We start from the raw sequence: 15335 nt of genomic DNA on the forward strand, positions 1-15335 counted from the left end.
TTTGTTATGATAGTTTGGACAGTAGTTCAAAGAACCAAGCTTTGCCTGAGTCTTATTTCTCAAGGTGATGAGACCTTGAGACAATTACTTTAACCTTGCTAAGCTTTAGCTTCCTTCTCTCTAAATTCGTAATAGTAGTATCACTGAAAACATACCCTTGGTAGAATTAGATGAGACAATGCACGTAAAGACATTGACCCAGATGTGTGGTATAGTGTTAAGAATGCAATGTAATTTGATAGCAATAATAATATTATAAAACTGATAAAGTAATTAACCTGTGTGTCTCCTCTACTTTATCCCTCTTATGTTCCACTCCTCCTCCCTTTTTTCCTTCCTGTTTTCCACCAAGAAGAAAGTCAAGGAAAGGGACTATAAAGTCAATATGAGAAGGTGGAAGGCTTAGGAAGAGCAGGTCAATTAATTTCTACACTTTAGAGTTGGGAGAAAGAGACTTCCATTAAGCCTGATCTTGTAAGACACTCTAGGACCTTTTCCTTTTGAAAACCTCCTGAGCAGCAACTGCATACAAGAAATCTACTTTCACAAAATCACGATTAATATGAATAACTTCCCAACAACCTATTATTGTCCCAATCACATACATTGATGTATCTCTTTTTTATGATATTGTAGTTTCAATTCTCCACAATCTACATTTCCTTACTCTGCAGTCCATTTTTGTTGAGTATTTACTGCTTTTTTTATTATTTATTATTATTTTTTTTATTATGAAATTTATTGTCAAATTGGTTTCCATACAACACCCAGTGCTCATCCCAACAGGTGCCTTCCTCAACACCCATCACCCACCCACCCCTCATAAACCCTCAGTTTGTTCTCAGTTTTTAGGGGTCTCTTATGTTTTGACTCCCTCCCTCTCTAACCACCATTTTTTTTTTCTTCCCCTCCCCCATGGTCTTCTGTTAAGTTTCTCAGGATCCACACAGGAGTGAAAACATACGGTATCTGTCTTTCTCTGTATGACTTATTTCACTTAGCATAACACTCTCCAGTTCCATCCACGTTGCTACAAGGCCATATTTCATTCTTTCTCATTGCCAAGTAGTATTCCATTGTGTATATAAACCACAATTTCTTTATCCACTTGCCAGTTGATGGACATTTAGGCTCTTTCCATAATTTAGCTATTGTTGAGAGTGCTGCTGTAAACATTGGGGTACAAGTGCCCCTATGCATCAGTATTCCTGTATCCCTTGGGTAAATTCCTAGCAGTGCTACTGCTGGGTCATAGGGTAGGTCTATTTTTAATTTTTTGAGGAACCTCCACACTGTTTTCCAGAGTGGCTGCACCAGTTTGCATTCCCACCAACAGTGCAAGAGGGTTCCCGTTTCTCCACATCCTCTCCAGCATCTATAGTCTCCTGTTTTGTTCATTATACCCACTCTGACTGGCATGAGGTGATATCTCAGGGTGGTTTTGATTTGTATTTCCCTGATGAGGCGCGATGTTGAACATCTTTTCATGTGCCTGTTGGCCATCGGGATGTCTTCTTTAGAGAAGTGTCTATTCATGTTTTCTGCCATTTCTTCACTGGATTGTTTTTTGGGTGTGGAGTTTGGTGAGCTCTTTATAGATTTTGGATACTGGCCCTTTGTCCGATATGTCATTTGCAAATATCTTTTCCCATTCCATTGGTTGCCTTTCAGTTTTGTTGATTGTTTCCTTTGCTATGCAGAAGCTTTTTATCTTCATGAGGTCCCAATAGCTCATTTTTGCTTTTAATTCCCTTGCCTTTGGGGATGTGTCAAGTAAGAGATTGCTACGGCTGAGGTCAGAGAGGTGCTTTCCTGCTTTCTCCTCTAGGGTTTTGATGGTTTCCTGTCTCACATTCAGGTCCTTTATCCATTGTGAGTTTGTTTTTGTGAATGGTGTAATAAAGTGGTCGAATTTCATCCTTCTGCATGTTGCTGTCCAGTTCTCCCAGCACCATTTGTTAAAGAGACTGTCTTTTTTCCATTGGATATTCTTTCCTGCTTTGTCAAAGATTAGTTGCCCATACTTTTGTGGGTCTACTTCTGGGGTTTCTATTCTATTTCATTGGTCTATGTGTCTGTTTTTGTGCCAATACCATGCTGTCTTGATGATAACAGCTTTGTAGTAGAGGCTAAAGTCTGCGATTCTGATGCCTCCTGCTTTGTTCTTCTTCAAAATTACTTTGGCTATTCAGGGTCTTTTGTGGTTCCACACAAGTTTTAGGATTCCTTGTTCTAGCTTCGAGAAGAATGGTGGTGCAATTTTGATTGGGATTGCATTGAATGTGTAGATAGCTTTGGGTAGTGTTGACATTTTAACAATATTTATTCTTCCAATCCATGAGCACAGAATGTTTTTCCATTTCGTTATATCTTCTTCAATTTCCTTCATAAGCTTTCCATAGTTTTCAGCATACAGATCTTTTACATCTTCGGTCAGGTTTATTCCTAGGTATTTTATGATTCTTGGTGCAATTGTGAATGGGATAAGTTTCTTTATTTGTCTTTCTGTTGCTTCATTATTAGTGTATAAGACTGCGGGGCGCCTGGGTGGCTCGGTCGGTTAAAGGTCCAACTTCGGCTCAGGTCATGATCTCACGGTATGTGAGTTCGAGCACCGTGTCGGGCTCTGTGCTGACCGCTCAGAGACTGGAGCCTCAGATTCTGTGTCTCCCTCTCTCTCTGCCCCTCCCCTGTTCATGCTCTGTCTCTCTCTGTCTCAAAAATAAATAAACATTAAAAAAAAAGAATGCAACTGATTTCTGTACATTGATTTTGTATCCTGCGACTGCTGAATTCATGTATCAGTTCTAGCAGACTTTTGGTGGAGTCTGTCGGATTTTCCATGTATAATATCATGCCATCTGCAAAAAATGAAAGCTTGACTTCATCTTTGCCAATTTTGATGCCTTTGATTTCCTTTGGTGTCTGATTGCTGATGCTAGAACTTCCAACACTATGTTAAACAACAGTGGTGAGAGTGGACATCCCTGTCATGTTCCTGATCTCAGGGATAAAGCTCTCAGTTTTTCCCCATTGAGGATGATATTAGCTGTGGGCTTTTCATAAATGGCTTTTATGATGTTTAATTATGTTCCTTCTATCCCGACTTTCTCGAGGGTTTTTATTGAGAAAGGATGCTCAATTTTGTCAAACGCTTTTTCTGCATCGATTGACAGGATCATATGGTTCTTATCTTTTCTTTTATTAATGTGATGTATCACACTGATTGATTTGTGAATGTTGAACCAGCCCTGCATCCCAGGAATGAATCCCACTTGATCATGGTGAATAATTCTTTTTATATGCTGTTGAATTCGATTTGCTAGTATCTTACTGAGAATTTTTGCATCCATATTCATCAGAGATATTGGCCTGTAGTTCTCTTTTTTTCTGGGTCTCTGTCTCGTTTAGGAATCAAAGTAATGCTGGCTTCCTAGAATGAGTCTGGAAGTTTTCCTTCCCTTTCTATTTTTTGGAATTGCTTGAGAAGGATAGGTATTATCTCTGCTTTAAACGTCTGGTAGAATTCCCCTGGGAAGCCATCTGGTTGTGGACTCTTATTTGTTGGGAGATTTTTGATAATTGATTCAATTTCTTCTCTGGTTGTGGGTCTGTTCAAGTTTTCTATTTCTTCCTGTTTGAATTTTGGAAGTGTGTGGGTGTTTAGGAATTTGTCCATTTCTTCCACGTTGTCCAGTTTGTTGGCATATAATTTTTCATAGTATTCCCTGATAATTTCTTGTATTTCTAAGGGATTGGTTGTAATAATTCCATTTTCATGTATGATTTTATCTGTTTGGGTCATCTCCCTTTTCTTTTTGAGAAGCCTGGCTAGAGGTTAATGAGTTTTGTTTATTTTTTCAAAAAACCAACTCTTGGTTTCGTTGATCTGCTCTACAGTTTTTTTAGATTCCATATTGTTTATTTCTGCTCTGCTCTTTATTATTTCTCTTCTTCTGCTGGGTTTGGGGTGTCTTTGCTTTTCTGCTTCTATTTCCTTTAGGTGTGCTGTTAGATTTTGTATTTGGGATTTTTCTTGTTTCTTGAGATATGCCAGGATGGCAATGTCTTTCCCTCTCAGGACTGCCTTAGCTGCATCCCAAAGCGTTTGGATTGTTGTATTTTCATTTTCATTTGTTTCCATATATTGTGTAATTTCTTCTCTAATTGCCTGGTTGACCCATTCATTGTTTAGTAAGGTGTTCTTTAACCTCCATGCTTTTGGAGTTTTTCCAGACTTTTTCTTGTGGTTGATTTCAAGCTTCATCGCATTGTGGTCTGAAAGTATGCACGGTATGATCTCAATTCTTGAATACTTATGAAAGGTTGTTTTGTGACCCAGTATGTGATCTATCTTGGAGAAGGTTCCATGTGCATTCGAGAAGAAAGTATATTCTGTTGCTTTGGGATGCAGAGTTCTAAATATATCTATCAAGTCCATCTGATCCAGTGTATCATTCAGGGCCCTTGTTTCTTTATGGATCCTGTGTCTGGATGATCTATGCATTGTTGTAAATGGGGTATTAAAGTCCCCTGCAATTACCACATTCTTATCAATAAGGTTGCTTATGTTTGTGATTAATTGTTTTATATATTTGGGGGCTCCTGTATTCGGTCGATAGACATTTATAATTGTTACTCTTCTTGATGGATAGACCCTGTAATTATTATATAATGCCCTTCTTCATCTCTTGTTACAGCCTTTAATTTAAAGTCTAGTTTGTCTAAGTATGGCTACTCCAGCTTTCTTTTGACATCCAGGCGCATGATAGTTCTCCATCCCCTCACTTTCAATCTGAAGGTGTCCTCAGGTCTAAAATGAGTTCTTGTAGACAGCAAATAGAGGGGTCTTGTTTTTTTTATCCATTCTGATACTCTATGTCTTTTGGTTCGCACATTTAGTCCATTTACATTCAGTATTATTATTGAAAGATATGGGTTTAGAGTCATTGTGATGTCTGTAGTTTTCATGTTTGTAACGATGTCTCTGGTACTTTGTCTCACAGGATCCCCCTTAGGATCTCTTGTAGAGCTGGTTTAGTGGTTACAAATTCCTTCAGTTTTTGTGTTTTTGGGAAAACCCTTATCTCTCCTTCTATTCTGAATGACAGACTTGCTGGATAAAGGATTCTCAGCTGCATATTTTTTTCTCTTCATCACATTGAAGATTTCCTGTCATTCCTTTCTGGCCTGCCGAGTTTCAGTAGACAGATCCGTCACAAGTCTTATCGGTCTCCCTTTATATGTTAGAGCATGTTTATCCCTAGCTGCTTTCAGAATTCTCTCTTTATCTTTGTATTTTGCCAGTTTCACTATGATATGTCGTGCAGAAGATCGATTCAAGTTACATCTGAAGGGAGTTCTCTATGCCTCTTGGATTTCAATGCCTTTTTCCTTCCCAGTTCAGGGAAGTTCTCAGCTATGATTTCTTCAAGTCCACCTTCAGCACCTTTCCCTCTCTCTTCCTTCTCTGGAATCCCAATTATGCATACATTATTTCGTTTAATTATGTCACTTAGTTCTCTAATTTTCCCCTCATACTCCTGGATTTTTTTATCTCTCTTTTTCTCAGCTTCTTCTTTTTCCATAATTTTATCTTCTAATTCACCTATTCTCTCCTCTGCCTCTTCAATCCGAGCTGTGGTCACCTCCATTTTATTTTGCAGCTCATTTATAGCATTTTTAGCTCCTTCTGACTGTTTCTTAGTCCCTTGATCTCTGTGGTAATAGATTCTCTGCTGTCCTCTATACTTTTTTCAAGCCCAGCGATTAATTTTATGACTATTATTTTAAATTCATTTTCTGCTATATTGCTTAAATCATTTTTGATCAATTCGTTAGCTGTCACTACTTCCTGGAGTTTCTTTTGAGGAGAATTTTTCTGTTTCCTCATTTTAGATAGTCCCTGGAGTGGCGGGGAACTGCAGGGGTCTTCCTCTGTGCTGTCTGGAGTAACTTGTGTTGGTGGGCGGGGCCACAGTCAGACCTGATGTCTGCCCCCAGCCCACCGCTGGGGCCACAGACTGGTGTGTACCTTATCTTCCCCTCTCCCAGGGGCAGGACTCACTGTGGAGTTGTGTGGCCTCTGTCTGGGCTACTTGCACACTGCCAGTCTTGTGGTACTGCTTCGATGGGATCTGGCGTATTAGCCTGGGTGGATCTGCAAAGTGCACAGGGGTAGGAGGGGCAGGCTCAGCTTGCTTTGCCTTCAGTATTCACTTTGGGAGGGGCCCTGAGGCAACCAGAGGGAGGCAGACCTGTGGGAGGAATGGATCCTCAGAAGCACAGCGTTGGGTGTTTGAGCTGTGCAAGCAAGTTCTGTGATCGGAACTGGTTCCCTTGGGATTTTGGATGGGGGATTGGTGAGGGACATGGGGCTTCCCAGTGCCTTTGTTCCCTGCCAAGCTGAACTCTGTCCTCCGAGGCTCAACAACTCTCCCTCCTGCTCTCCGACCAGAGCTGTTGACTTATATCATTCCAGATGTTAAGTCCTTCTGGCTGTCAGAACACACTCCATCTGGTCCCTCCACTTTTGCAAGCCAGACTTTGGGGCTCTGCCTTGCCCATGGAGCTGATCCTCCATCACCCTGACTCCCTCCCGCCAGTCTGTGTAGCATGCACCACTGCTCCGCCCTTCCTACCCTCTTCCGTGGGCCTCTCGTCTACGCTTGGCTGGGGAGAGTCTATTCTGCTAGTCTTCTGGCAGTTTTCTGGGTTATTTAGGCAGATGTGGGTGGAATCTACACAATCAGCAGGACGCAGTGAGCCCAGCGTCCTCCTTTGCCACCATCTTCCGAGTGGGTCTCAAGTATTCACTGCTTTATTGAAAAATAATATGGATTAATGCATTCAAGTACTTATTGATATTTCATGTTGTAAGTTCAAAAGCATTTACACTGTTTTGCTTTATTAAATATAGAACTCTGAGCAAAAAAAAAAAAGAGAAAGATGTGAACTCTGCATAGATTGTATGGATTTGAATCCATCTCCACCTTGACATGCTAGGAGCTTAGGCCAGTTACTTAACTGTTCTTTGACTTAATTTTCTACTTAATACAAACTCAGTGGATTTCAAGTGGATGATGGCTATGAGAATTAAAGGGAATGGTTTAAAGGGAATGCCTCCTACATAGTGAATACTAAATGAGTGTTAACTAATGCTATTACTAGTATAAGACACATTTTCAAGCAGATGCATTCTTGTGAAAATAAGAAAAACATTTTTGAAACACTAGAGTTTTCTCACAACTTTACAAAGGTGAAAGAATTTGTGTACGTATAGATTTGTAAATAAGACAGTGAAGTTGAGTCTGACAGGATATCAGGTATATACGGAAAATATCTCATTATTACATAAAACAACCAATTTAAAAGTAGGACAACAATAAATAAGTAGAGAGTAGTTTCAGAAGTTCTGTGTATTACTGTATCATAAATCAGCATATTTTAAACTGGAAATTCAAGAAATAATTTGATTAGCAAATTAAGTACTTATACTTTTTTTCTCCAATATTTCTCTTATATTTAATAAATATTATCTTTCTTTTTAAAATTTTGTTTATCTTTTATTTTATAAATTTATTATTTATCTTTTATAATTACATTTAAAATCATAGATCTTAAATAGTTTTATTATCAGCTAGTGTGTCCTCTGATCTTGACACTGAAACTCTGTTGCAAAAGCAGTTTTTGAACTCTTAAATTAGTAAAATACTTTCTCAGCATTGCCATTTTAGATAAGATTACTATTCTAGGACGTCCATATAAGTCATATAAGATCATGTAAGTCATATAATATCACATAAGTAAATCATGGCAGGATGGTAGTAATATTGTATTGATGTTCTTTTAGTTATTTTTGTGGGAATAGATAAAAATTTTCATGTTGAGAATTATTGAATGGTATTCAGCAATCTTCTAATTTAAAAAAAAAACTGTAGAAAAATACATAAAAAGAAAACATTAAGTTCCATTAATTATTAACTTTCAAGAGTAATTATTGGTTTCATTTTGGTGTATTTTCTTCTTTTTGATCTGCTGTTGTTGATATAACATGTAATATGGTGGTTAAGAATACTAGCTATGAGCAGAGAGTCTGTTTGAATCTGGGTCTTTCCACTTAATAACTGTGTGACTTTGCCTAGTTACTTAACATCTCCCAAAGTTGGTTTTGTCAATTGATGAATGGGAACAGTAGTGGTGCTTTTATTAAACCATTATTGTGAGAATTAAATAAATTAAATAGTACATAATGAAGTACATGAAGATGTATAATAGTTTATGCTGGACATACAGCTCTGTTATCATCAGTGTTTACGCTTAGCATCATATCACATGCAATTTCTCATCTAATTGATTATTTTTCAAAACATAGTTATTAGTTATATGTAATATCATTGTGATTTTATTGTGTTTCCTTAATTTGAACATTCAGTAGGTTTCCACTTTATAAATAAAAATAAATCATGTATGTAGCTTTTGTCTTATCCCTGATATCCTTATGGGAAATTCCAGAAAGAAATTACTGGGTTAAAAAGAACATGGATATTTTTAAGGCTTCTTTTGCAAGTTGCAAAATTGCCCTTTATCTTTGTAGTGTTTGAAAGTGTTCATTCCTCTCCACCTTTGTTAACGGTGATATTTTTTTAATTTATTTTATTTTAAAATCAAATGTGTCTTTCATATTGTGGGAACTGTTTTTATGACCACCTGTGTGCTGTATACGTCCCCTGAATGTTACTTCAGGCCAAAGACAAATATCAGTCTAATCTTCAGGCTCATGATGTATGCCTGTATCAACTCCATGATTCTCTTTTCACTTTGCAGCCATCAGAGTATGCGAAAGTAGTCAGCTGGTATTTACAAAGTGAAGGTTATGAATCTGAGCTATATTCCCCAAAGATTTATGAACTATAAAATGGCATTATTATTATGTTCTGTCATTGCATTGTGCTCTTTACCCGTCTTCCATTTTATGTGGTAAAGCTCCTTAGGATCCATTTGCATGAAAGCTACTGTGTGTACTCATTTTGTATTGTATTGTGGCAAACGCTATAATCTACGGGGTTCCTATCCATTTTGGAATTCATTTCACAGCTCACTAATTGTGTGAATGAGAAGAGGAAATATATGCTTTTATTCCGAAGCATGCCAAGCAGATGGCCCAAAGTTCATTTCTAGCAGTACTGTCAGTGTGGCCCTCTTCTGTAGGTAGTGAGCCTGGCATCCATCCGTCAAACACAATGTGAGGCTCCATTTAACACAGCCGCTGACGGTCATGGAGCCTCTGGTTTGTTTCGACTTATAAACATTTTATTTTTTATCATCAGTTTCTAAAGTGGACAGTCATTTGAGCAGGTGCAAACACAGAATTCATATTCGTTTTACTTGAGAAGACAAAATGAACTTTTATTCATATGGAAATTTGGGGAAAAGAAAACAGGACAGGGGATTAAGCTTAGTTTCTTAAAAAGGGATTAATACATGTATTGAGATTCAAAACAGTAGCATTCATTTCTGAGATTGAATCTTCTGAAAAATTATATTGAAGAAAAGATCAGGGGTTATAATGAAGCTTTTTAGGTGAATCTCCTTTCAAATCTCTTTTGTTCTTCCTATACAAGAAAATTGTTTATTTACTTTTATATACAATATGTAATTTATTTAATCATTTAAAATGTTCCTAATTGCATTCATTGTGTGTGTGTGTGTGTGTGTGTGTGTGTAGAGACAGAGTAAGGCAGAGACAGAGGGGGTGGCAAAAAAATAAAATAATGAATGTCTTCACACATTTCCTACTTCAACAAAGATACTAGGACAATATGAAATTGGGTTATTACTTCAGGAAAGGGAGGATAGGTCAAATGTTCTAATGGAGCTGATGTAGTAATTGATAACAATACCTTATTTAAGAGAACCAGATCATGGGAAATACTGTTTTCTCACTTACATAAAGATAAACTGAGTATATGTTTCTCTTACCTCTTCCTTCTCTCCCCTTCCAAACCTTCTGTCATGGGTTTCACATGTTGTATTGACTCCATATTTCCTTTTTCTTGGCTTTCAGACTGACGCTGCTCTAATGTATGATGCGGTGCACGTGGTGTCTGTGGGCGTCCAACAGTTTCCCCAGATGACAGTCAGTTCCTTACAGTGTAATAGACACAAACCCTGGCGCTTTGGGACCCGTTTTATGAGCCTAATCAAAGAGGTATGTCAGGAGAAGCACATGTGCCTATTCTCTTTTGTCCTCAAGGTGAATGATTTGAGATTAGTTCAGTTTTCTTCACAGGTGAACTTTTATCTTTTAATTAAACTTACTTTCTTCCTCTGCACAAGCAAAATTAACAATTTTCAGCTCAGGTCATGATCTCACAGTTTGCAAGTTTGAGCCTGGCATTAGGCTCTGTGCTGACAGCTCAGAGCCTGGAGCCTGCTTTGGACTCTGTGTCCCCCTCTCTCTCTGCCCCTCCCCCATTTTCTCTCTCTCTCTCTCTCTCTCTCTCTCTCTCTCTCTCTCTGTCTCTCTCTCTCTGTCTGTCTCTCAAAAATAAATAAAAACATTAAAAAAAATTTTTTTAAAAGAATCTCCAGTTCCTTGGCAAAGAATACCTATGAATTTTCCTTGTGTAATTTTTAACATATTCTCAGATAGGTGAAATGACACTCCCTGAAGAATATGTAGTTCATTTGTTTCACATTCTACATTTACATCTGGTTTAAAACTGAACATCAAAGGGCTGCAAACATAGTGCACAGACTTGGCTAGTTGAAGAAATGCTTTCTGAATGCAGCATGAGTACTGAGATGTGTGTTCAACAGTCATATAAGAAACAGTTGCATGAAACTCACTATTGTATTTATTGTAAGGTGTTGCTGAGGACCTTGTCCATTAAATCACACAGTGTGACTCTTTATGAGGACCAACAGGAGACACTCCTCTCAGGTTTCACTGCCATGAAAAGTTTCTTCTCCTGGGCAGTTGGTATGTCTTAAAATATGGACCCTATGTATTGTGTTTAGATCATATTTTCTTCATTGCTTTGGTCACTAGGAAGTTCAGAGTTAAATTTGTGATTCACTGTTATTAGTTGTGCATTTTCACCTGATGAGCGTTTCCTTATACTGCCTTTATCCCAGATTTGTTTTACTATCCTACGCTTCTACTTCTGTACTTTTTTAGTGTTTATTCATTTTTGAGAGAGAGAGAGAAGCAGAGTGTGAGCTGGGGAGGGGCAGGAAGAGAAGGAGACACAGAATCCGAAGCAGGTTCCAGGCTTCGAGCTGTCAACACAGAGCCCGACGCGGGGCTCGAACTCACAAACGGTTGCGAGATCATGACATGAGCCGGAGTCAGATGCTTAACTGACTGAGCCACCCAGGCGCCCCAGTACTTACTGCTCACAATGTCTATTTTTGTACTAATATGCATTTTTGTTAATCACCTGAGGTTATTATTTTTGGAAGAGTTTGGGTTAACAATATTTTTTTCTTCCTTATTGGAGACTGGTTAACACATGTTTAAACTCAGTGATGACATGTTGTAATATGTATGTAGATATGTATTGTAATATTTTCTGTTTTATTTGTAATTTATTAGCCTAAAACTGTTTTGGGATCCCTATACATAAGTATAGAAATACATGGAACCTAAGAAATGTGATAATGATATCCATTTGTAGTGCTTATTGAAATGTTACCTATAATCTATTTGGTTTTATTTTTTTGGATCTTGGTGTATATTCTTTCAAACATTTAACTGTAAGTATACATTACTTAAAGTTTTCATATATAGCTAGTTTTATAAATTATTTCTAAATGACAAATATGGAAAACATTAGTTTGTCTATGTAGCTAGCAGAATGAGAAAACTTTTTATATTAAAACTAAAACTCAAAAATTTGTTTACCTGTGATGGGTGAACCCATTATATAACTGGAAAATTTTATTTCCACTTCCTACTACATGGAAAGCTCTTTTTACACGAAGTATAGTTAGATATGAAGTAATTTGGATATGTTTCTCCCAGTCTCACTTAAGGGAAAATAAAGTAATAAGTTAATTATTCTAAGAGGAAAGTGCGTAATTGAAGTTGTATAACATAGGTTTTCCTAAATTCATTTTCTTTCCTTGTAATAAAATAAGTTTATGTTCATATTAGTATGAATTTAGGAGTGGTATTTTATAATAGTAATTCTATTTGCAATCTCCAGTGAGACATTGACTATCTCATTTATTATAATATGTAACTAAATTATTCTCAGTTTGCTGAAGGAAGTTTGCTATTTAAAACATAATCTTCAAATTTCTCATAAAAAGTTATGCCTATAAAGGGCATTATTTAAAATGAAAAATTTGTAATAAATTCTGTATTGTGACTAAGATAATTTCTGTAGAAAAAAATCCTCTAAAGTTCAGAAGAGAAAAAAATGTTTTAAAAATTAGTAGTGATGTCAATTTAGGAGAAGAAAATAATGTTTGTTATTTTTTGTGTGAAAAAAATGTTTTATCTATCTTTCTTCCTTTCTTTCTTTCTTTCTTTCTTTCTTTCTTTCTTTCTTTCTTCCTTTACTAATCCATTTTTTTTCCCTGTAGGCACACTGGGAAGGTCTCACAGGCAGAATAACTTTCAATAAAACCAATGGCTTGCGAACAGATTTTGATTTGGATGTGATCAGCCTGAAGGAAGAAGGTTTGGAAAAGGTACTTGAGTCATTCAACTTATTTACTTAAATTATTAAATGAAAGATTAAATGGGAAGATATTATATGGAAATATTCCCTCTATTAGCCACATTTCATTGGCATTTAACTTTATTGAATAACTCTTAAGAATACATCTTCAATTTGTTATATTGAGTATAATAATGGAGACTTAGTATTTAAAGATAATGGGTGTCTTAAGACAATGAAATATTTTATTTTCTCACCCAGGTTTTTCTTATACCATGAGATGCATATCATCTTTATTGACCTTCAGATTTAATACAGTAGTTAAAAAATATTTATACTTTTGCTTGCCTAGACTTTCCTATTTAGAGCAGGTCATAAAAAAAGGATTAAATACAGAAGTATGTTTCCATAGCTGGGTCATATTCATGTGAAATGTCCGAATTCATGTACACAAAATAAATTAGGTATGAACATAAATACACAGAATCTTACTTGATTCCTTTTGTAGGGATTGAGGTAAGTACAGACAAGGATTACAGAATTTGGGTATATGCTTACTATAAAATATAGTAGTGTAAGTTTGTTTATATTTGTAATGCTTTCTTATTATGATAGACCCTATAAAGGAAACATTAGAGAATCTTTCTGTAGGTTCTAATGTGGATTATAGACAGACTCTGAATATAATGGTTACCAGGTACATGTGATGATCAACCATTCTGATAAGCTATACATGTTGCCTTGAGATTTCAAAAATATTTTGTACACTCCTCTGAAATTTGAAATTTTGTTTTGATTAATTAAACACAATCTTTATATTCAAGGAGCTTTTTATTTAGAGTGATCAGATAACACATTTGTGAATACATACAATGGAAAAATGTTTCAAGCTTTAAAAGAGTGATGAAAGACTATTTCTGACAAAGGATATAATTAAGTATAGAGTCATAGTATATGAGGTACTTTGAACTAGGCTTTGAATAATGGAGAATTATTGATTGGTAGAGATTGAGTCATTGCAAAAAGAGGTAATAACATGTGTAAACACATAGCATAGTGTTTGATTTAACATATGTATATGTATACGCACACTCAGTGGGATATAGAGCTAAAATGCTAGATTTAAGTCATAAAGTGAGCACCATGTTGAAATGTTTGCAATGTATACAATACAAATGCAAAGGCCTATGAGATGCATTGGAAGATATTATAGTTTGAAATTATTTTAATATGAAGCCATGAAGTTAAAACTATTCTGAGAGTGGAAGTGAGAGATGAAGAAAGAGTAACAGAAGGCAGTAACTGAATCTTCAGCAGTGTTGTTAGTTCAAGGAAGAGCAGAGCATTGGAACTATGATTGTGAGGAGTAATGGGGGAGCCAGGTGGTAAAGGTAGAAGGAGCCAATGATAAAAGCATAAATCAAAGATTGATGAAGAAATTAGTGGGGGAAATTGTCATTAGAGAGAAATTGGAAAAAAATCTGAGAAGGCACGTAAGGTACTGATATTGAGTGAAGGCAAGTTAAAGAGAAGGGGAATTAAAAGTTCAAATCAAAGTCTTCCCGTATCTTCAAAAATCAGTACATGAGTCATCAGCTAAAAGATGGTGGTGGGATTTAGATTGGTCAGATCTTAAGAATAATGGGAATTTTTTTGTAAATGCCATTGTGAGGGATTTGACTTTGAGTAGTAGGAGTAAATTGCTGCTAAGTAGCAAAATGTACTGATATTTTAACTTAGTAGAATGGTTAAGAAATCAAGGTGTGGATTCAGACAGAATTGGGCTCAAATCCTTGTTCTGCCATTTACTATTTATGGACAAGTTTCTTAATCTCTCCAAAATAAAGTGTCTTCAACTACATCAGGGGGTGATGGCAGTAGCTAATTCAAGAAAACTAATGAGTCTTGCTGACTTTACTTTTACTTTGTCCTGAAGAATATAGTTACTAACCCATAGATGTAAAGACAGAGTTCCTACTTTGATAGAGTTCACAGTTTGGCAGGTTCAACAGATGTGATCCAAGAGTTTTAAATTACAATTACAATTCTATCACAAGTGTGTGAACTTCACCCTTCCATCCAAGTTCTCTGTGCCAAATTCCTCATCTCAAAAATTGTAGAGTGCAAAGGGCTTCCCTCTGGGACAGGCTGAAGTGAGAATATCATGGCCTCTGAAAGAACCTGTAAATACAATCTTTATAGGTGTCAAGGCTAGGAATTTAATTATCCTCAATTCTATTTTATCATGACTGGGTGAGGAAAATGAACCAAATAATGTGTAAAATGTTGGTTTTATCCATTACTTCTCCTCATGCCTACCACCTTTTCCTAGCTTTATCTTGGTAATCTTTGTCCAACACACTTCATTTATTCATTTGATTCTCTAACAAATATAGAGTGAACCTCTATTTTGTGCCCTCATGAGGATTATACTCTAGTGAAGGAAATCTGCCAAGTATAAATGGACTCACAAAAGTATAATATAGGATTATGCAGTATTAAGTGTTAAAAATAAAGATGACTTTTTAATATGTCATGAAAATCATAGATTTTGGATCACTTTCTGAAAGGTGAACCTTAGGACTGAAACAGTTAATAGGAAGAAGTCCATGCTTCTGATGTTAACAACTGTGGAGCAGATAAACCAGAAAGGAACAGGTTTGT

The 15335-nt window shown here is 36.4% G+C and overlaps 1 protein-coding gene across 4 annotated transcripts in view; it reads left to right on the forward strand.

Annotated features, from left to right (window-relative positions):
* Positions 1–15335, forward strand: part of GRIK2 (glutamate ionotropic receptor kainate type subunit 2) — a 648000-nt gene that overhangs the window by 376093 nt on the left and 256572 nt on the right. For all 4 annotated transcript variants that reach the window (XM_081795767.1, XM_081795769.1, XM_081795768.1 and 1 more), the window contains exons 7-8: positions 10067–10210; positions 12595–12702. In XM_081795767.1, coding sequence (XP_081651893.1) covers positions 10067–10210; positions 12595–12702 — 252 coding nt within the window. The remainder of the gene's footprint in view (positions 1–10066; positions 10211–12594; positions 12703–15335) is intronic.

The sequence above is a fragment of the Panthera onca genome, chromosome B2 (assembly GCF_046562875.1).
Source record: "Panthera onca isolate mPanOnc1 chromosome B2, mPanOnc1 haplotype 2, whole genome shotgun sequence".
Classification (NCBI taxonomy): Eukaryota; Metazoa; Chordata; class Mammalia; order Carnivora; family Felidae; genus Panthera; species Panthera onca.